At 45.5% G+C, this 21273-nt stretch overlaps 1 protein-coding gene across 5 annotated transcripts in view; it reads left to right on the forward strand.

Annotated features, from left to right (window-relative positions):
- Positions 1-20664, forward strand: part of kif13ba (kinesin family member 13Ba) — a 34008-nt gene extending 13344 nt beyond the window's left edge. For 2 of the 5 annotated variants that reach the window (XM_029499103.1, XM_029499101.1), the window contains 36 exons: positions 1198-1210; positions 1704-1764; positions 1903-1995; positions 2523-2703; positions 3365-3452; positions 3797-3931; positions 8425-8537; positions 8808-8919; positions 9013-9225; positions 9308-9418; positions 9530-9664; positions 9952-10082; positions 10197-10283; positions 10408-10598; positions 10671-10950; positions 11044-11206; positions 11287-11442; positions 11580-11729; positions 11953-12078; positions 12236-12409; positions 12491-12648; positions 12740-12872; positions 12964-13119; positions 13192-13291; positions 13393-13519; positions 13627-13682; positions 13790-13914; positions 13995-14270; positions 14346-14498; positions 14608-14685; positions 14769-14819; positions 14920-15076; positions 15665-15795; positions 16029-16091; positions 16486-17065; positions 17144-20664. In XM_029499103.1, coding sequence (XP_029354963.1) covers positions 1198-1210; positions 1704-1764; positions 1903-1995; positions 2523-2703; positions 3365-3452; positions 3797-3931; positions 8425-8537; positions 8808-8919; positions 9013-9225; positions 9308-9418; positions 9530-9664; positions 9952-10082; positions 10197-10283; positions 10408-10598; positions 10671-10950; positions 11044-11206; positions 11287-11442; positions 11580-11729; positions 11953-12078; positions 12236-12409; positions 12491-12648; positions 12740-12872; positions 12964-13119; positions 13192-13291; positions 13393-13519; positions 13627-13682; positions 13790-13914; positions 13995-14270; positions 14346-14498; positions 14608-14685; positions 14769-14819; positions 14920-15076; positions 15665-15795; positions 16029-16091; positions 16486-17065; positions 17144-17349 — 5263 coding nt within the window. In that variant the 3' untranslated portion in view covers positions 17350-20664. The remainder of the gene's footprint in view (positions 1-1197; positions 1211-1703; positions 1765-1902; positions 1996-2522; positions 2704-3364; positions 3453-3796; positions 3932-8424; positions 8538-8807; positions 8920-9012; positions 9226-9307; positions 9419-9529; positions 9665-9951; positions 10083-10196; positions 10284-10407; positions 10599-10670; positions 10951-11043; positions 11207-11286; positions 11443-11579; positions 11730-11952; positions 12079-12235; positions 12410-12490; positions 12649-12739; positions 12873-12963; positions 13120-13191; positions 13292-13392; positions 13520-13626; positions 13683-13789; positions 13915-13994; positions 14271-14345; positions 14499-14607; positions 14686-14768; positions 14820-14919; positions 15077-15664; positions 15796-16028; positions 16092-16485; positions 17066-17143) is intronic. The other 3 variants (XM_029499104.1, XM_029499105.1, XM_029499106.1) reach the window with 3 other exon arrangements.
- Positions 20665-21273: the final 609 nt, after the last annotated feature.

Below are 21273 nucleotides of genomic sequence, written 5' to 3' on the forward strand. Positions count from 1 at the left end.
TTAATAAGAGGCTGAACGCTGCCTGTGTTAGGGATTCTGCTCCCTCAGGGAGCGCCCGGCCCAACAGTGTCGTATTGCAGTGAGCCTGTATGATTAAAGCGTGTCACAAATTTTAAAACCCTGAAGACGGTTGTTGTTTCACAATCATCAGAAATCACTGGCTGTCAGTAGTTTTGCTCTTAAAATGAATTAATGATAGTTAATATTTGTTCAGGGGTCCAGTCTGCGCTTTAAGTGCTCCACACCGCAGCTGAGATGATTTCTACCCTTTGATATCTGATCTGTGTTACATCCAATGTCAGGCTCCGTGCAGTTCCATCTTTTACAGATCAGAATTGAATATCTGATGATGTGACAAGATTGAAATTTCCAGGTAGCTGCTGTGAGAGAAACTGCTGGTGACATTTTTTTCACACAAAGAAAACACCATTTGCTATCATCATATATAGCTCATTTAATTTAATGGCCTGGTTCTGGTCTGCTGTGACATTTCTTGGTATGCAGAAATATCAGGGTGGAGTGACTTTCTGTATGCTGAGGAGATCTGTTTTAAAGGACATGGCTGCTGGCTAAATGCTCATAATGTGGACATGGTTGCCTGTGGCTTCATGTGTGTAGCGTGATAGCATTTTCTAAGCTTTCCTCCCAAAGACTGTATGGTTACTGGGGGCACCCACCGCCATGCAATTTTAATTTTTGTTTGTGACCCAGTAACTCCTCAGCAGCACCATCTGATTCCACCACTAACTAGCAGAGCCCTCTGCCAGCTTCAGAGCTGAGCCCCCTCCATCACCCCCCCCACACACACAGTGCCACAACAATTCAGAATAAGTCCCAGAGATATGTGAATGCCTACCCTGACATCCACAGGCATCCATTCTTAGCAATTCCCAGGAGAAGATGGTCTTGATTTGTGACAAACAAGAAGTAAACAAGCTATACTTAGATGGACATGGATGATATTCAGTAATGTACGCATGGAAACGGAGAAAGCTGGAGACTGTTTATCTCCACGTGGCTAAAATGCCAGACAGACGGCTACATGGATGATTCCTGCTGTCTAAGTGGAACAACATGAGCCAACATTCAGAGCCTGTTGACTCTAACACACTGCCTTCGCTCTAATATATGCCCTAAATGTCATTTATCTCTCTTTCCACATGTTCCTCTGGACCTTGACCCTCCCAATATCATCAGGAGTCAGTCCAAGGTAAAGGCACGCACACACAGACTTTGGAGCTAATGCCATGATTGTTATTCATCCGTGTTGAACAAAGAGGCTGCTGTGTGTGAGCTCTCTGCACCCGTACAGAGTGATGATTTCTAAAACAATTTTCCTGGAAGAGTCTTGTTTTATATCCTCCAGGAAGAATTGTCGCTCTGGTTGCTGTGTGTTGTTGTTTTTTCTCCCCTTCTCTAATTTACTGTATATTTGACAACAAGCTCGTCTTCTGTTGCTGTAAATAGTGCAAACCCGGCCTCATGACATGTAAAGAACACTGTGCTGACTGTGAAAGTTAACTAAACAAGATTTCTCCATTGAAATGTAATTGAATCGTTCGTTAGTTAGTGGTAAATATCGTTTTTTCTGTGTTGAGTGCTGGTTAATATGATCCAGACTCCTATTTAATATTAGCCACAGACGTTGTTTTCTGTGTCTCTCCACTCATTTTATTTGTCCTGTTTGTCCACGTTCTTCACAGGTCTTTGCCTATGATTACTGTTTCTGGTCCATGGATGAGACGGAAAAGGAGAAATTTGCAGGTCAGTTTATTCATGAAAATCCAGTTTTTAAAAAAACAAACTCGTTTCCAGCTACACTTCAGTCGTTGTAAACGTTAGGTGAAGAAAGTATGCACAATTATGAGCTCTTGTCTGTCTGTGCACGTGTTTTGTCTGCAGGTCAGGAAGTGGTGTTCCAGTGCCTTGGGGAAAGTCTTCTCAACAATGCCTTTCAGGGCTATAATGCCTGTATCTTTGCCTATGGACAAACTGGTAAATTACCACGATGCCCCTCACTGTTCTGTGGTGGCCAATTCAGCTGTCTCTGTTTGACCAGTCCCTTTAAACCAATGATGTTATTCCACAACACTATAATATTCTGTGGAAACTGTATTTCATACACTATTACAGAAGCACAATTTCTCTGTACTTTTAATAGCAAAGTGTCTCTAAGCATTTTGTGTGCTGATTAAAAGGAGTGCCGATGTGGATGTGTTGTGGCAGGAAGCTTGGAAAGCTTCTCTCTTCAGTGTGAACAAATACTAAGGCCCAGATGCAGTAGAAGTTTCTTCTACTCTGATAGTGATGATGTAATATTCCATGTCAACATGTTTGGGCCGATAAATGAAATGTGTCCTCACAAAAGTCTGGATGAGTTGTTCATTATAAGAAGTCGACTCAGAGGGAGCAGCAAATTCTCTTATAATTGAATCCCTTCGCACTAAATTCACAGGAAATGTTGAGTGCCACCAATGCATCAATTTTCAGTGCACATCTCTGTGTGTCTGTGTTGTTTTCAGGTTCAGGAAAGTCGTACACAATGATGGGTTCAGGGGACCAGCCAGGTCTGATCCCCCGTCTGTGCAGTGCTTTGTTTGATCGAACCCAGAAGGAGCAGCGGGAGGAGGAGAGCTTTACTGTTGAGGTGTCCTACATGGAGATCTACAACGAGAAGGTCCGAGATCTGCTTGATCCCAAAGGGTATGACCTCACTTAATCTCCCACTGGGCTCACTAACAGAGGGAGGGCCTTTCACTCTAAATTCCTTTTACCAAGATGAATCTGTTCAACATTGGTATCACTGCCCAAAGGGATGAAAAAGGGACGCTGACCTCAAATATTTGCTGTCTGTATGTGGTCTGTTACATAAACCAATCTGGAGTAATTTTTGGTTCTAAACTTGGAGCTAGCTGGTAGAAAAGAGAAAGTCAGAGGTGGATTCTGGTCTCAGCAGCTGCTGTGGTCAGTGGATAAAAGGATTATCCCTCTGGTGGAGACCAGTTCACGTCCAGCAGGTCAGCAGTAAATCAGCCCCAGAGGCCTGCGTCTGCTGCCCCAGACTGCGTAACCTTTGACCCTCTCTCACTACACGACCTTTAACCTCAGTAAAACGGGCCAAAGAGGAGAGGACCATCTGACAGCCATATGGACTTTACTGTGGAGCCGAGAATGATGAAGTTCTCTGGCCTGTGGAGAGTTTGAATCGGAGTCAGAAACTAAATTGCTAACAAAGCCGGGATGACCCGGAGTAAGCTGTTGTGGCCCATACAAGTTGCTGAGTCTATGTTTTCCCTCCTGCTAATTTAGTAAGAGTGACGATGTTGTTTTTCTGGTTACAAAGCTGTTTTTATTTTCTGTCCAGCGGAAGACAAACTCTGAGGGTGAGGGAGCATAAAGTGTTGGGCCCCTACGTGGATGGCCTGTCTCGATTAGCTGTGGCCAGCTACAAGGTAAAAGTCTTTATCTGAAAACGTTATTTTAAATATGTTTTATTGAAATGCCTGAAATCCTGCACACATCCACTGAACACTGATCACACATTACATTCAGACTGATCACATGTCTTGAATTCCCTCTCTAAATCCCATTTTTAAACTTTGAGGATTTGTAGTAGTGTTACATGACAGCAGCGTTAGATCAGCCTTTCTAAGACAGAGAGAGACACCCACCAGATCGATTAAGAATAGAATAAATAAAACCAAATCATCCGTGTAATGAAGGTAGCCTGAAAAAGGAAATTCTGGGAAGAGATTATTGCTCATGCATAGATTGATTGTGATTTACTTTGTGACAGGACATCGAGTCTCTAATGTCAGAGGGAAATAAGTCTCGGACTGTCGCTGCTACCAACATGAACGAGGAGAGCAGTCGGTCACATGCTGTTTTCAACATCATCCTCACACACACTCTGAAGGATTTACAGTCTGGGGTAAGATACAACTACACAACTTGTCACAAACACATGATGGGGTCCAACACTTGACTGGCACATCCTGCTTTTATTTAGGATAAGGCTAAACTTATTAAGATTGTCAGCTTTATGCAGAAACACAAAATCAGAGCTGATGATGTGATTGAGTCTGTTTGAGGAGGAGCTCTGGATTGCTCAGGATGTGTGTGGATTTAATTTAACCGTTAATTATCTCTAACTTTTAAGGTCCACAGGATAATTAGTTTGCTTCCTTTACCGCCTCCACTGGGGAAGAGGCGTTGTTGAGCTAAAGGGGGCGGGCCTGGGACAATCACTGGGTCTGTGGCTTGTTACTGTCAACAGTTGGTGTTGTGACGATTGTGGTGGTTTAAAAGGATGGAACAAAGCTCCATGACCATCAGAAACTGATATTATAAAAAGATTTACATTTGATTGATGAACATAGATCGGACGAAGCCATAGAAGTGCCACATCGGCCACAACTGGGTTTAAGACATGTATAATATGTGCAATGTACACACGTAATGTGTTCATGTAGCAGAAGTCCCGCCTTTCTGGCCCACATCCTAACATCCACCTCCACTCTGCCAAAACATCCATCCCAGCATGTGCATCATCGGAATTAAACCCTGCCCATCCTTCTGTTGTCCCAGAATCCATCTGTGTGGGTCATTTTATGGACTTTGACTGAGCAAACAGTGAATGGCAAGTTTTTGATCAGCTGCCGCCGCTGCCATTTGGTGATGTCAGCTCAGCTGTCTGACCAGGCCCTCCAAGAAAAAACCCAACCAGCTAATTGTCCAGCCTCACTGGCCCACTTCGCTTTCACTGCTCCTGTTTCCAGACAAACCTTCTGCTGCAGAAACGGGTTAATAATTCACATGGATGACTGAGTTAGTCAGCTGATAGGGGCTGCTGTGTTTTGTCGACACACCCAGAGGTCGGTCAGTCAGTCAGTCAGTGACTCAGCTGGCACGTTCTGTAACTACATGAGTCAGTTCTTTATTGAGCTTTTTATTTGTCTCCTTAAAAGGGCTGATAATCCATTTAAGTGTCTGGATTCTCAAAGGGAAATTTATTTTTCATCAGTTCAAACCCCCAGGAGGAATAGACATCATCTTTTTTCCTCCAGTGTTTTAATAGTTCTTCAATGTGATATCTGGTTGTTTAGTATTGATTATGATTTTTGTATTCAACTTGTTGTTGCTTGATGGTGTTTTCAACACGCAGAGGAAGAAAAGCATCACAAGCACAGCATGTGAAATACCTTTTTGAACAAATAGTTGATAGACAGATGAAAAATTAATAAATAATTAATTACCATATGCAAGCCCAAGTGTTTGCTAAATTCTGTCAGTGTGTGTATGAACAACCACATTTCTTAATTTGTAAAAAAAATAAATAAATAAAACATTACCTGAGGCTAACAAATGATAAACAGAAAAATAATTGCGTGCTGCTATTTTGATCAAACAGCTCAACGATCTTTGAAACCAGATTGATATTTAGTGGCTCTAATTGCAGCATCTCACAGTTCATTCCCACAGAACAGAAGTGTACATTTAATTAACTAACACATTCATTGAACATTGTTTGTTTGGTGTGTGATGACGGAGTAAAAGGTTTGTCATGTTGATGGTCGCAGAAAGTCTGACTCGCTGAATATTCAGTATTTCACATGCATGTTAGCGTTCCCTTCACTGTGGCTCCTCCGAGGCTCACTGATGATGATGATAAATGTGATCCTGACTGATCAGAGTGTTGGAGCTCCACTGTGAGCTGCGATGACTCAGCCGGTGTTGTGGTCCGAGCGACTGTGATAAAGGGACCGTTCTTATGATGCAGGTGTTAGAATCACTCAGTGTAGTCGACTCATTCTGAAACTCGGTGGCTCATCACAGGATTTCCTTTCAGTAATGTGTCCTGCTCAGACATTTCACTGTAAGCTCACACAGTTTGCACTTTGGCTCCCTCAGTAGTTTTATACTGTGCTCCTTGACTCGCTCCACACAGGCTGAGGTTTAGAAGCTGTATTTATTCATATTTAACTTCACTGTTGACCCTATGTGCAGGAGTGTTGATACCCTGACTTTCTGATGCTGACATGATGCATGTCCTTCCTGCTGATCAGGTTACGGACTCGGGTATCTCCTCTCCTGGATACAGAATCCCTTATTGAGCAACATGATGCCACAGCAACTCACTCCTATATTTCTGCTGTTCACTGTTAAACCATCTCTATTATGAGGCCTCTGTAAACTCCATAAACAGACAAGCACACAGACTTCATAAGAGAAAGTACAGTTGCTTTATTGATGGGGCTTTACTCTGTTAAGCTGTAGTTGTTGAACTACATTAAGTTCCTCCTGTCAGCAGCTTTGATTCTCCTCTCTGTCTTCACAGCTCCGTGGTTCAGATACTCTTGTTGTTTTAATAATTTGCTTTAGTCTGGGAGATTAAAGGCAGCGCCGGCCAGAGGCTGATGTGTATCACCGCTCTCTCAGTCTCATGGCCGGGACCAAGTCTTCTCAAGATACACGTTTTGCATTTGCTTTATCTGCAGCCTTAATGCGTTCACCACCTTTTATGGTGTAACTTTCCGAGTCTATTCAAATGTGAAGATAAAAACTTTTCATATCCACAGACGACATTGTTGTTACATTACAATGGAAACCCTGTGTTTGGTTTTTTAGAGAAAATAATAAATTTCTATACACAACAGAGAGAAGTGTGTATGACAGCTTGACTACTGGGGAGCTTCTGAGGAACTCAGGAACTTAACCTGTGGAGGAACCAGGAATTACTCATAATTTCAGCTGCTAAGAACTGAAAGTAATCCTTTCTGAAGGTCTGCGACTTTAGGAGCAGAGTTTACAGAGCTGGTCACACACAGATAGAACAGTGAAGAACAAGGTACCCATTTCTTCCTGTTTACGTTAAGAGTGAGAGAAATAATGCAAAGAAGAACAAAGAGAGTGGCAGAGAAAAATGCAACTTAATTCTGTCAGTGTGTGAATGAACAACCACATTTCTTACCTGAGGCTCTAATCCCAACATAAAACAATGACAATATGATCTCACTTTGCAGTATTTTCTGATTTGTGTCAGTGTAGTTATGCTTTAAACTGAAAGAAATAGAAATCTAGAGTCTGTTTTTTTCACCTGTGTTTGAAATCATCCAGAGAATCAGTTCAAATGGCAGTTAAGTAAAAAAACAAAACAGGACTGTTGTTGTTTTTCTTGTTTGTTTCCAATGCCATTGTTCTTGGATATTTGCCTCGAGCCAGTTTTAACTTCTGGTTTAACTCCTTTGGCTCGTTTGTTCCTTGAAGAATTGATGGAAAATTCAAATTTTAAACAGATTCATTCTAATTTTTTCTGTAATTCCACCAGTGAATGAGTATAAAAACATTCATTTTAGCTATCTGTGCAGTTACTCACGTGGATACTTTCACCACACTCTTTATTTCCATTTATTAATTTGGACTCAGCTCTGTTGCTGTCACTCTGTCGACCTTTCACCTTGGCAGAAAACAGCAGTGATGTAGCTGTAGAGCTTCTGTGACTGACCTGATGTCCACACACAGCAGGATTTCATCTGTTGGCACTCTGCTTCGGCTGCAGGTGTAGATCAGGTGTTACATTCGGCCTCGTCAGCTAATGGCCCGTCACGCTCGGCCCGGAGCGGCTCCGTCCTCGCACAGTTGGAACGTGATATCCACATCCTCAGTAGCAATTAGGAAGAGAGAGAGAGCCTGTCAACAGCAGACTGAATGATGGGAAAGTAAACTGTAACAGAGCTTGGGAATCACACAGTTAAATCTGCTGAGACTGGACCAAATCATCCAGCCTAAATGTGCTAACACTAAGCTTGTCTGTATCTCTGTTGCTTACAAATCAAAGTAATACTGACTAAAAAGCTGTTGAAAGGTCGTCATGTAAATTCACAAGCCCTCTTTCAAGAATGTCAGCACATCCAGAGAAGGAGCTGCAGGATATATGTGTGTCCTCAGAGTGAGCAGGACATTGCAGTGCTTTTTGCCAGATGGTGTTACCCTGAATCAGTCGAACCAGCAAAGTGTAAGAATCAAAGACGAGCTGGTTTCATTTAGCAGCCGACATAAATGAAAATCTTCATCAGCCTGCAAGGCCACAGCAGTGACGAGTTCATCCTCCGGTGAAACAGCATCCAGCTGTTGGCTTCAAAACAAACAGAACTTTTTACAATGACAGTGGGATTTATGGCTGCCTTTATTCATTCATTTTTAATGGGAGCCATACTTGCCATATGTCAGTCTTTAAGCTTGTTGGTGTAATTTTCTGTTTTTAATATTAGAGAGGGAAAGGTCTGGGCAAAGTTTTCAGCAAGGTGAAAAGAAAGCTGCTGACTTTTAACAAACAAATCTGAAAACAGCAAAGTTTGAGTAACAATATTTAATCGTCAGTTAGTGAGAATCTGACTTTCTTTCTGTTCACCTGTCCATCTCTAGACAAGCGGGGAAAAGGTGAGCCGGTTGAGTCTGGTTGACTTGGCTGGAAGTGAGCGAGCAGCAAAGACCGGAGCAGCAGGAGAACGACTGAAGGAGGGAAGCAACATCAACAAGTACGCAAAAGTAGTCAAACACTCACAAAGACAGACCCAAAATTGTGTCTTTATCAAGGCATCACCCTTTTGTGAGTGAAATTTTGTTAGGCTTAGTCACATGAGAGAAACCTTTACACCTTGCAGCCTTGAAATTCCTGAAAACTTATCTAGGCACAGAAATATAGATGAACCCACTGAATCAACGACCACGTGGCACCAAGCCGTGAAGAGGTATATGGTGTAAAATGGAAAGCACTCGTCCTGAGTGTCTGTCTGTGTGTCTGTCAGGTCTCTGACTACACTGGGTCTGGTGATCTCAGCACTGGCTGAACAGGGAACTGCCAAGAACAAGACCAAGTTCGTCCCTTACAGAGACTCTGTTCTGACGTGGCTGCTGAAGGTAAATCCAAAATGAACCCACATGTCCAGAGACGGAGGAAAGTGATGAATACAGCAGATTTTATCATTCCTCCTCCTCTGACTTTGTCTGCAGGACTGCCTGGGAGGCAACAGTCGCACAGCGATGGTTGCAACTGTGAGTCCAGCTGCAGACAACTATGAGGAGACGCTGTCGACGCTGCGATACGCTGACCGAGCTAAGAACATCGTCAACCACGCTGTGGTTAACGAAGACCCCAACGCTCGCATCATCAGGGAGCTCAGAGAGGAAGTAGAGAAACTGCGAGTACAGCTGACTCAGGCAGAGGTGAGATATCGCCACAGTCTTTGAAAGCAGCATCTAAAAATCACTTTTTCTTTCCTCTCATCTACTGCTTTTCTCCCTCCAGTCTTTAAAGGCTCCAGAGCTGAAGGAGCGTCTGGAGGAGTCTGAGAAGCTGATCCAAGAGATGACCATCACTTGGGAGGAGAAGCTCCGCAAAACTGAGGAGATTGCACAGGTAAGACACATAAGGTGTGAAAATCGAGTTATCCAATGCATTTTTTGTGTTTTTCATGTGCACATTACCGTACACCGTTTAGTAGTGATGTTTGCCTTTGTGTGTTTGTAGGAGCGTCAGAAGCAGTTGGAGAGTCTTGGAATTTCCCTCCAATCTTCAGGGATTAAAGTCGGAGATGACAAGAGCTTTCTTGTCAACCTGAATGCTGATCCTGCACTCAATGAACTGTTGGTGTACTACCTGAAGGTGAGCACACACCTCCGCTCCATGCTGAATTTGTCTTATTAATCCCCTTCTTCACACAGAGATGGTATCACTACAGTTAATTTGACATCTGATAGACTCTCACTGTTCTTATCACACAGGTTCAGACATTTGAATAGTGATATCTCACTGATGGTGTACAGACGTGCCATTTAGTTTTTCTATGTTGGCAAACCTTTACTAATTATATTAAACAAGAGAACAAAACTGCTTTAGGTTTTACAGGTTTAAGACTTGTATGACATCTTGTAATATCTCTTGTGTGTCAGGAACACACAAAGGTTGGATCAGCAGACTCTCAGGACATTCAGCTGTGTGGGATGGGCATCCAGGCAGAGCACTGTGTCATCGACATTACAGCAGAGGCTGCCGTCATCCTCACCCCATACCGTAACGCTCGGTGAGTTCCAGCCTCCAGGCCGAGAGTGGAGCAGCTAACTGAGTGAAAGTTCTTTAGAGCAGCAACACATCAACATTAAAGCCTGAAAGCCTCTCCTTTTATATTGTGTTACAGGACATGTGTTAATGGTTCTCCAGTAACCAGCGCTCTGCAGCTGCACCATGGCGACCGAATCTTCTGGGGAAACAACCACTTCTTCAGGTAGTTTTAGACAAACTGCATGTTGTTTATATGCTGTTTGCACTTTGAAGTCGTTCTGTACAGTTTCTACACTGTAGTCAGTAAAGACATAGAATCTGGACCAATCTGGACATTTTAACTGCAGGATCAACCTGCCTAAGCGCCGTGCTCGGGGAGCGGAGGATGAGGAGGGTGAGGGTGGTGTGATGAAGAACAGCAGCAGCAGCGAGCAGCTGGATGCAGACGGTGACACAGCCAGTGAAGTTTCCAGTGAGGTCAGCTTCTCATACGAGTTCGCCCAGACAGAGGTCATGATGAAAGCCCTGGGCAATAATGGTGAGTTAAATATCTATATACCGCTGAAGACAGAACGTCGGGTCATTTCACTCGTCCCCGTTGTCCTCTCAGATCCCATGCAGGCGGTGCTGCAGTCTCTGGAGAGGCAGCATGAAGAGGAGAAGCGCTCTGCTCTGGAGCGGCAGAGGCAGATGTATGAGCAGGAACTCCAGCAGCTTCGCAAGAAGCTGAACCCGGACCGTCTCTCCATGGGCTCCACCGGAGCGCCGGCGCCTGGTCAACAAGGCCCGGGGCAACAGTCTCACTACCGCAGCCTGGAGCGGCTCAGTATGGGAGGGATGAGCCATTCAAGCAGCGCTCAGAGCAGACTGAGGCAGTGGAGTGAGGACAGGTGAGTGTCTGAGTGTTGATGAGCTGATGGACATGTATTTATTGTAAAATTCATCTCCCCCTCTCTGCTTTCTTTTCCTGACCCCTCCTGCAGGGAGGCGGTGTTGGTGAGGAGTCTGAGAAGGTTGAGGGAGCAGATCGTGAGGGCTAACCTTCTGGTGCAGGAAGCCTGTTTCATCGCCGACGAGCTGGAGCGCCACACTGAGTACAAAGTCACTCTACAGATCCCATCAGACAACCTCAACGCAAACCGCAAGGTCTCACACACAAACATGAACACACTTCTGTGGAGGTCCCCCGTCTACTGTCCATGAGCTAATTATGTCCGTGTGTGCAGAGGGATGCTGTGCTCAGTGAACCAGCCATTCAGGTTCGCCGCCGTTGTCGAGGAAAACAGATTTGGAGCTTGGAGAAGATGGAGAACCGTCTGGTGGACATGAGAGAGCTGTACCAGGAATGGCAGGACTACCACCTCCATCACCATGACAACCCAGTGAGTTAGCTCAACAACATTACAATGTCAAGACACATACCCTTCGTGCTGGTTTGGGAAACTTAAATAAAGGTCACTGTTGATGCCGACATGTGATTAAAATATGCTGAAACTACACTGCGGTCTTCCTTGTCTAGGTGATGCGCTCATATTTCCGTCGAGCTGACCCGTTCTTCGACGAGCAGGAAAACCACAGTCTGATCGGTGTTGCCAACGTTTTCCTCTCCTGTCTCTTCTACGACGTCAAACTTCAGTACGCCATTCCCATCATCAACCAGAAGGGAGAGGTAGGAGGCACATACGGGTGAAACACATCAGACTGATTCCTGTACTCGTTAAGCCAGAAATATCTCAGACAGGAAAAGCTTGGCTCTTTTCCTCCTTCAGTCCAAGATCCTCTACTAACATAAGAGTTAAATTAATAAACAATTCGAACAAGAGACTGCTGGATGCATTAGACGGAAAGATGCTCAGTCTGTTCTGTGTTTTCCTTCTTTCCCCTTTGAACAGGTTGCAGGGCGTCTCCATGTGGAGGTGGTGAGGGTTGGAGGAGGCTTAGAGGACAACATGGCTGGAGGAGATGAATTAGACAGCAACCAAGATGCTGAAGTCCAGGATCGCAAACTTGTGTGCATGGTAAGATGGAAAGACTGTCAGACATTCATTTATTGTTGATAAATCATTCTTAAAACTTTGTTGAACTCCTGTGTGTGCTCAGTCTGCTTCATCAGGAAATAAGAGATGACGTGAATTATATGTTTATGTGACATTTTGACTTGTGTATCTTTAACAGATAAAGATCCTGCAGGCTACCGGTCTTCCTCAGTATCTGTCCAACTTCGTCTTCTGCCAGTACTCGTTCTGGGACCAGCCTGAGCCCATCATCGTGGCTCCTGAAGTCGACCCGTCATCCTCGTCGCCCAGCACCAAGGACCCGCACTGCATGGTGGTGTTTGACAGCTGCAAGGTGCACACACGGAGGGAATCTAAAAGCTCTCATGGATCATTGGTTGTCGGGTTAACTGTTGTGTCTCTGTGGACGCTGTAGGAGCTGGCAGTGTCAGTCACTGAGGATTTCATCGAGTACCTCACAGAGGGGGCAGTCGCCATCGAGGTTTATGGACACAGGCAGGCAGATGCAGGCAGGAATCCAGCCCTGTGGGACCTCAGCATCATCCAGGCCAAGACACGCACACTACGAGACAGGTAGAAACACGCCTGAGGCTCTAACTCCAGCGAGCAATGAGAAACCAAAGCTCCGTTGTTGTCCATGTGTTGATAATGTTTGTCTTTGCAGATGGAGTGAGGTTATGCGTCGTCTGGAGCTGTGGATCCAAATCCTGGAGATAAACGAGAATGGAGACTTCGTCCCAGTGGAGGTGGTTCCTGCTCGAGACGTGCGGACTGGGGGAATCTTCCAGCTTCGACAGGTACAGATAAGCCCTGACAGGAACTGCAGAAAGTGTAACGGGCAAACTTAAGCTGTCATCGCCTTTCTGTGTCTGGGCTCTCCATCTTCAGGGTCAGTCCAGGCGAATACAGGTGGATGTGCGCTCAGTCCAGGACTCAGGCACCATGCCTCTGATATCAGAAATCGTGCTGGCTGTGTCGGTGGGTTGTGTGGAGATCAGGAACACGGCAGCAAACCAGGAAATAGATGAGATGGACAGTTATCAGGTAGGCTGGTTTACTGATAAGAATTTTAATGAAGGGAAGCTAAAGAAGTGAACCGACCGGTTTGTTTGGCAGGAAAGAGATCTGGAGCGTTTGCGTCGGCAGTGGCTAGCTGCTCTGACCAAGAGACAGGAATACCTCGACCAACACCTCCAGAGTTTGGTCACCAAAGCAGGTAACATTAAAATGAGCAGAACCACCGTGTACATCCTGCAGGCGCCTTCGTGGTTTTCAGTGTCGGAGATGTGAAACATTTTATTGTTTCTGTTTGCACAGAAAAGACAGAGGATGACATGGAGAGGGAGGCTCAGCTGCTGGAGTGGCGTCTGACTCTGACAGAGGAGAGAAACGCCGTCATGGTGCCCTCTGCTGGCAGCGGCATCCCAGGAGCACCTGCTGAATGGTACGACACCAGACAGGAAGTGTTGGGTCAGATTTCTGTCGTCTGGAGGCTCAAAGGTGCCGACTAACACACATGTTGATCAGTGCGTGTTGTGCATCTGTTCCCAGGGTTCCTCTGCCCGGCATGGAGACTCACATTCCCGTCCTCTTTCTGAACCTCAAACGTACGTCACTTCATCCTCAGCTCAAAGCTGTGACCTCCCTGTCAGGCACTTTCTTATAAGTATAACAATAAATTGTGATTGATCCAGAGTGTTCTTTTTGGTTTCAGCTGACGACCTCAGCTCTCAGGACCAGTTTGAGGTCCCTGAGGCCGGAGGCTGGGACGCCACTCTGAGTGGAGAAGATGAGGATGACTTCTTTGATCTGCAGATTGTCAAACACTACGACGGAGAGGCGAGTCCTTTTCCGAGGAATTCCTGGAGTCCCTTTTGAGAACAGTTTCATTCAACACTTGTCTTTTGTCGACTCCACAGGTGAAAGCGGAGGCATCGTGGGACTCCACTGTCCATGAATGCCCACAGCTGAGTCGTGGCGGTGCGTGGCCTGAGCAGCGGGTGTACCTCACAGTCAGAGTGGTGGTTCAGCTCAGTCATCCTGCCGACATGCAGCTGGTCCTGAGGAAGAGGATCTGTGTCAACGTTAACCCGGGCCGCCAGGGGTTTGCCCACAACTTCCTGAGGAGGATGTCCACCCGCAGCACCATACCAGGCTGCGGGGTCACGTTCGAGGTGGTCTCCAACATTCCCGGGGTGAGGACGTGAAAAGAGACCAGAGCTGCAGTGGTCAGAGGGATGGATTTCTGACGCCATTCTTTGTCCCAACAGGACGCCCCCGGATCAGAAGACAGGGAGATGCTGGCCCGACTCGCTGCCAGCGCACACAACAGCCAGTCAGCTGACGACGAGGCCGCCATCGAGAAATACCTCCGAAGTGTCCTGAGCCTGGAGAACATCCTGACTCTGGACAGGCTCAGACAGGTACAGAAGCTTTTCACATTAATGACAGGCAGCAGACGGTGGTGGTTGTTGGTGTAAAAGGGGCTTAACAGGGAAGCATTCAGCGTTTTCTGGTATGTTTGTGTTGCAGGAGGTGGCAGTGAAGGAACAACTGGCTGGCCGAGGAAGGAGCAGCAGACGGAGTCTGAGTTCTCCTTCTGTCCACAGGGTAACACAAACACAGCATCCCGTCTCTGAACCATCACGGGGTGACAAGATACTAAAAGTCTCCAATTCTCTGTCCGTCCTCAGCTCTCCGGAAGTAGACAGGACTTGTCCACAACCTGCCTGATGGATGACAAGGTGACAGTAATGTTTGCCCTCTGAGTTCCAGCTCTGATGATTATGAAGATTTTATTTTTCTAAACCAAACGTCCTGTTCCGTGTTTCTGCTCATCTTCAGGCTCGATGGGAGAGTCAGCAGGATATCTTCATGCCCTCTCAGTTTCACCGCACCCTCCCCCGTCCCGCCTCCTCCCCCTCCACTTACTCCACCTCCCCCTGCTCATCCCCGACTCCTTTCTCTACAACTCCTCCACAGCACCAGGAACCAGAACAAGGTAAACCTCCTCCTTCTGACTCCCCATCTTCAGTCTCCTCTTCTGGTTTTATTCATTCTTACTTTGTACACATCTCATTGACCCTTCATCCTTCTTCAGTTTGTTATCACACGTTTCATGGCTCCCTTCTGATATCTCACCTCCTCCCTCCCTCCTTTGGTGTGATGTCTGTTTATCTGTGCCTTTTTGTGGGAACATTCAGTGTCTGTTGTGATGTCTGATTGTTTCATAGTGATTTCTTCTCCATGTCAGCCAGAATTCATGCTTTTAGATTAATTCTGTTTTAGAAGTGAACAGAATTAATTGTTTTTGGTTAATCTCACGCTCTAGTGATTAGACTGTTATCTTCACTGTAATGACAAAATCAACCATCTGAGCCAGCTGATGTTTTCAGTCTGTCACTTTTTGGTTTTTTTGTTTGTTTGGTTGGTTGTTTTTGTTTTTTTTTGCCATCTCCTGGACTCGCTTTCAACTTCCTGTCTTTAATCTTTCGCATCTCCTCCACCTCCCGCACCTCCTCTCATTTCCTTGCTTCCTACCTCTCTTCTACCTCCTCTCCTTTCCTCTCCTCTCACCCCCCTCCCCCAGGTCGTTCAGGACTTGCTGCCTCTTATCTTTCAGTTAAGGCGCTCGTTCCTCAGATGCCCAAACTGCTCAAGTCTCTGTTTCCAGTGCGAGATGACAAGAAGGAGCTGAGACCTTCACCAAACAGCCAGCAGGTCAGCAGATGAAGAGCTCATCGAAACAAACCCTCTGTCTTCACTTAGCAGTTTCAGGAGTCACTGTAATGCCATTTTCTTTAGTGGAATCTTATTTTATTGTGTTTAAATGTGCCTGGTAGGTTTCAGTTAATTCATCAATGCATTAGATCCAGGACAGGCAGAACCAGCACGTTTCCAGGAACGTAAAGTTCCATTTGTGTGCCCTAATTTCCCTGTTTGTTGCGTCTCAGCAGCATGTACCTCGTATCATGACATCATCAGGAGGGGACGACAGCCGAGTCAAGGCTGAGACGGTGAGGCTCAGTTTTATTGGTCGATCTGTAGCGTTTGATGTGTTTTTATGATCAAATTATTTTCAGCTCATTCAGCATTAAAGGTCAGGTCCATGTGTTTTTTCTAGATTAATCCCAATGCAACACTTAAATTTGCATTATATTCACCATCACTATTCATATTAGCTCCATCTCCATACTGACTGCAGGTAGACGTGCTAATTGTTTGAAAGGAGGAAGATGTGTAACTCTTTCATTAACTCCAAAATCATCTCATTGGCATTTTTGTTTCCATGTTAGTTCAGAGGTTAAGAAAGGAAATCTGATTATTGGTGCTGATTATTGTTTTATTTTGCCTTGTCTGCATGATCTCGTCTGTCCCTTTGTTCCTGTGGCAACTGCGGGTTTCCTGTAGACCGCTAATCTGCAGCCGCCAACCAGAGACAGGCGGGCAGAGTTCCCGGAAGTCCCTCCTCTTCCTGTGCATGACCCGCATGACACCACCCCCCTCAGCCCCCTCAGCCAGTCATCAAGCGGCTACTTCTCCACTAGTGTATCTACAGTTACCTTGTCTGACGTTCTCCAACCTTCCTCCTCGTCTTCCTCCCTGCTGGCTGCTGAGACTACGTTACCCATAAACCCCCAGCAGCAGCAGCAGGGTGCTGACAGGAACGATGTTGTGACCTCTCCTTCTCAGTGTGGTACCAAGATGGCCGTCGTCGTGCCACCTCCTTCAAACTCAGCCAATCACAACAACGTCACAGCAGAGAACGTCTTCAAACAGAAGCTGGTGAACTCGGGAGGCGACGGCTTCGAGCAGCTGGAGATTTTTGTGGATGATGATGAGCGTAGTCATGACGACCATCTGCCCGACTGGTTGACAGAAGGGGCATACGTCACAGTGGGGGGCAATAAGGCGGGAACGGTGCGTTACATAGGAGCAACGCAGTTTGCTGAGGGGGTGTGGGTGGGGGTGGAGCTGGACACGCCTGTAGGTAGGTACACACACCAACAGTCCAACCACATCACGTACACACAAATCCTCACAACCTTCCATCTGTCCCCCCCCACAGGTAAAAACGACGGCTCCGTCGGCGGTCAGAGGTATTTCCTCTGTAAACCCGGTTACGGGGTGCTGGTTCGCCCAAACCGGCTCTCCTGCCGCGATCGGACCAATCGGAGAACGGGAGAGTTTGCTGCTCCCGCCCACGTCCCCGTCCTTCGAGGAGAAGCCATCGTTGGCCGCAGTAGAGAGAACCGTAAATCCTGGAGCAGTTGAGACAGACCCTTGGAGCTGGACTACACCCCCCCTCCCATCTCCTCCCCAGCTATGCAACAGGCTCACACATCAGAACTCACTCACTGCCCCCCCACCTCTAACAGGAAACTGCACTCACAAACAGAATAAAGACAAGAAGATACCAGTGAGGCAGCAGAGAAAACGGCACTATTGACCACGTGGGAGGATGAAGCTCAGTGAATGGATGTCAATGGGAAACCTGCTGGGAGAGAGAGGGAGCAGACCTGCATCAGGGGGCCAAACCGGTCCGAACCGGCTCCCTGAGCCTTTGTGTGGAGCGGTCTCTCCCTCCTGGACTCCTTCTTTTCTCTTGAACATGGATTCTCCCAGAATGTGCCTTCACCATGGCTTGTGTTTTCTGTGTATTTAATTAGCTGTGTTTGTGTTGAGGAGAAAGCCTTGTGCTAACTTGTGCTAAGTGTGAGGTGATCTCAGGGACTGTAGAGGGGAAAGGCTAAGGAAGGATGTGTGTGTGTGTGTGTGTGTGTGTGTGTATTTGTAAATGTTGTACAGTGTTGTCCTGTGTGCACAAGTTTGAATTGTTGTGTTGGTGTAAAGCAGGAAAAGTGGACAAAGCCACTGTGGGAGGAATTAGTTTGTACTGGGAGGCTTTAAAAGTCGATTTTGCACTGGAGACGTTGGATAAGAAGCTTCGGTAGGTGAGATGATGTGGCGGTGAGGGGGACGCTGTGATGGCGTCACACCAGAGCGTTTCCTCTCTGGATGTTTGACAGGAAGCGTCCGGATCGTCCTCTGTAAGTGACCGACGACACCAGGAGGTCAGGTGTCGTGACGGTGGCGCGAGGGCCCGAGTATGTGATGAGGAACAGGAAGTGACGTTCACAGTTTGGGGAGAATCAATTTGCTTCTATGCATTTGATGTTTTTAAAGAGTTTTAGCTTTTATTTTTTATTTGAGAGAGCGAGCTGCATGAAGATGATGAGGATGATGAAAAGGATGAAGAGGGGACAGGTTAGTTATTTAAACTGATCCAGAGGAACTTAAACATTTTCTGTTGGGATCTGATGGAAGAGTGGCATTGTGGGAGATGTAGGCTCCAGCATTAGAGGAAATCAGAGTGAGGGTATCTCAATCTTTGTGTTCCAAACTGAACTAAAACTCAGAAACTCTGCTGAGAGTCCAGTGTCGATGACGTTGTTGGACCGTTTCTATGGTAACAGCGTAAACAGATGAGTCTGAGGATTTCTGATGATGTAACGATTAGTATAAAAGCATTATGTGGAAAGGACGTTTCTCCAAACGCTGTCATCTTTATCCACTTAATATTTGTTTTTCCATTCCTGAATATATGTATCATGCGTTTCTTAGTTAGAGAAGTGTCATTTTAATATTTATATTTAAATGCTTGTACACATGCCTTTATCGCATGAAAATTGATAAATAGCCTTTTATTTTAATAAATCTTGCACAAATGATTCCATGAAAATTGCTGCTATTAGCATCATAAATGAAACTAAATGATCAGCTGATTTCTCTTGTAGTTTTAGTTTTAATTCAGTTCAGAGGACGGTTTCAGTTTCTGAGAACGAGGCATTTTCTCATCGAGCCTTGAAATATAGATGGAGAAAAATCAACGAGGAAATGAGACAGTTTATCGCCACAGACCAGTTATTTGTCAGCCCTCTGATTGGTAGGTTGGCTGTCTGGCGTGTTATTGGTCGGCAGCTTGTGATGTTGTTCACAGGGTGGACTCTGGTTGGTTCAGTTATTTTTATAAAATTGTGTTTCATAATAGTTTTGTGGTTATACAGAAAGGGAGTGATGTGTGTGTGTGTGTGTGTGTGTGGGTGTGGCTTCAGTCAGTTGAATCACAGGATGGCGAATGACCACCAGCAGCCATTTTGTGTATGATCCTTTGGACTGGAAGACTTCCGGTCTCTGTCCGGTTGTCTGTCCAGTCCTGGTCTCTTCTCGGGAACCGTTTTATGGGTTTGAGATCACTTCAGGCTTTGGATGTGTTTCTTTTACGTTATTGTGCCTCAGAAACCACGTGACCATTTATCTTCCACGCAGTTTCCATATCAACGCTTCAACTCATTTGCACAAACGTCTCTGGAGAGAAATCGGACAATTTGGTTTGTGGAACTCTGTAAATTTGAGAAGAAAATACACGCCGGTTTTTCTATGACTCCGTGTTCTCATGTTACCTGTCAGTCTGTAAACAGAACCTTTATTTTGTGTTTCCTTCACTCACTTTGCTCAACTGCCTTCAGGAGAAAAGAGGAAAATTGGGAGTTATGTGAGCAGAAGACAGAGTGATGCTGACATTAGATTAGAAAGTCCAGCTCGTTTGCTGTGACACACACACACACACACACACACAGAGGACGTGTAAAGACAAAAGTAACATCAGCTCTAACTGTTCGATCAGTTTTCTCTTCAGTGTTTCATCACAACCAGACCTTTAATTCATGTTTTACAGTTTTCTGCTTGTTGCTCGTCTTCTGTGGTCCCATTTCCTGCAGCTCCGGTCTGGACTCCCAGTCCTCCACCTTAACGTGGCCTTCGTCCTGGATCCAAACAGGAACTCCAAGACCATGTGATCTGGTCTGAGCTGTCAGGTTTTCTCCATCAGTTCACAGGGAACTTTATACAGAACCACAGAAAACAGCCTGCAGCGTCCCCCCCCCCCAAGGTCGGATCACATCCTGAACTGTGGTGGCCGTGTGTCGCTGGTCCACAGCGTCAGACCAGCTCCTTCCCTGAGGCCTTGTAGCTGAACCTTCTGGTTCTCACGTTACACTAAACCAACCAATAAGCAATACGAGGCAACGCAGCCTTTAGTTTTTGTTTTCTATCGAGTTCGAGTTCCAGGAAGATTCAGATCGAGCTTCTCCGCCTGCAGAAATGAGAATAACAATGAGCTGAGATAGTTGGGGGGGTTGGTGCTTTGCTTAAAAAAGAAAAAAAAAAAAGCCCCTCCAGCCCCTGTGACCTTTGACCCTTTGACACATTTATCTGAACTGATGATCCGATGTCGACAGTATTAGACTAATTCATCTGTATCAATCATGGCTACTGTTCATGGACTTAGTGTGTCATTTGTATGTGTGAAAGTGTTACTTGAGTGTGTGTGTGTGTGTGTGTGTGTGCGCATATTAAGACATAAAAAGAAAAATCTGAGCACAAGTTTGGGTTTTGATTAATTTAATTGTTTTATGTAATTCAATGCTGCAATCCAAAGAATAAACATGTATTATAATACATTTATAATTTTCATTTTTTATCTGAACAGTAATCTGGCAAGAAAATAAAAAAGGAAGATTAACAAGAGTATTTGTTTTAGTTTCATTTAATTTCTTTATTTGAGCCAAAGCACTTTTCAGGAGGCCCTCAGAGCTCAGAAGGTGCGTGATGTGTATGATCAGAGGAAGACTGCTGCGTTGTCATGGAGACGGATCATTCCTGCATCTTCTGTCGAAGAGCCGTAAGTGAAACTTTTGATTTAAAGAGGAAAAATCTACACAAACTGACCTGATCAAATAGTTCTGTTGAACAGCCTGATCACCACTCTGGATTAATGCGCACAGCCGGTAACCATAGCAACACAATGACAACCACTGTATCCAGCTAACATGTCGCTAGCGTAAATGCTAACAGAAGGAAAATTGGCATTATCGATTAATCAATAAAATACCTTTTTAAATGATCCCATTGGGCTATCTTAGAATTAGCTGAGTGCTAATGCTAAATTGGCATAAACATCCTGTTTGTTTTAGTTAATATTGATAAACAGCACATAAAGGCTTTTTAACAACTCTGTGCTTTAGTGAACTAAAAGCTAAAAACAGTCCGACAGCTCGTTGACTGACAGAAACATGTTTATTCATTTGGAATTTGGAAAATGGGCCGATCGATCCTCTGACCACGACTTGGGCCCAC

This window comes from Echeneis naucrates, chromosome 3 (assembly GCF_900963305.1).
Source record: "Echeneis naucrates chromosome 3, fEcheNa1.1, whole genome shotgun sequence".
Classification (NCBI taxonomy): Eukaryota; Metazoa; Chordata; class Actinopteri; order Carangiformes; family Echeneidae; genus Echeneis; species Echeneis naucrates.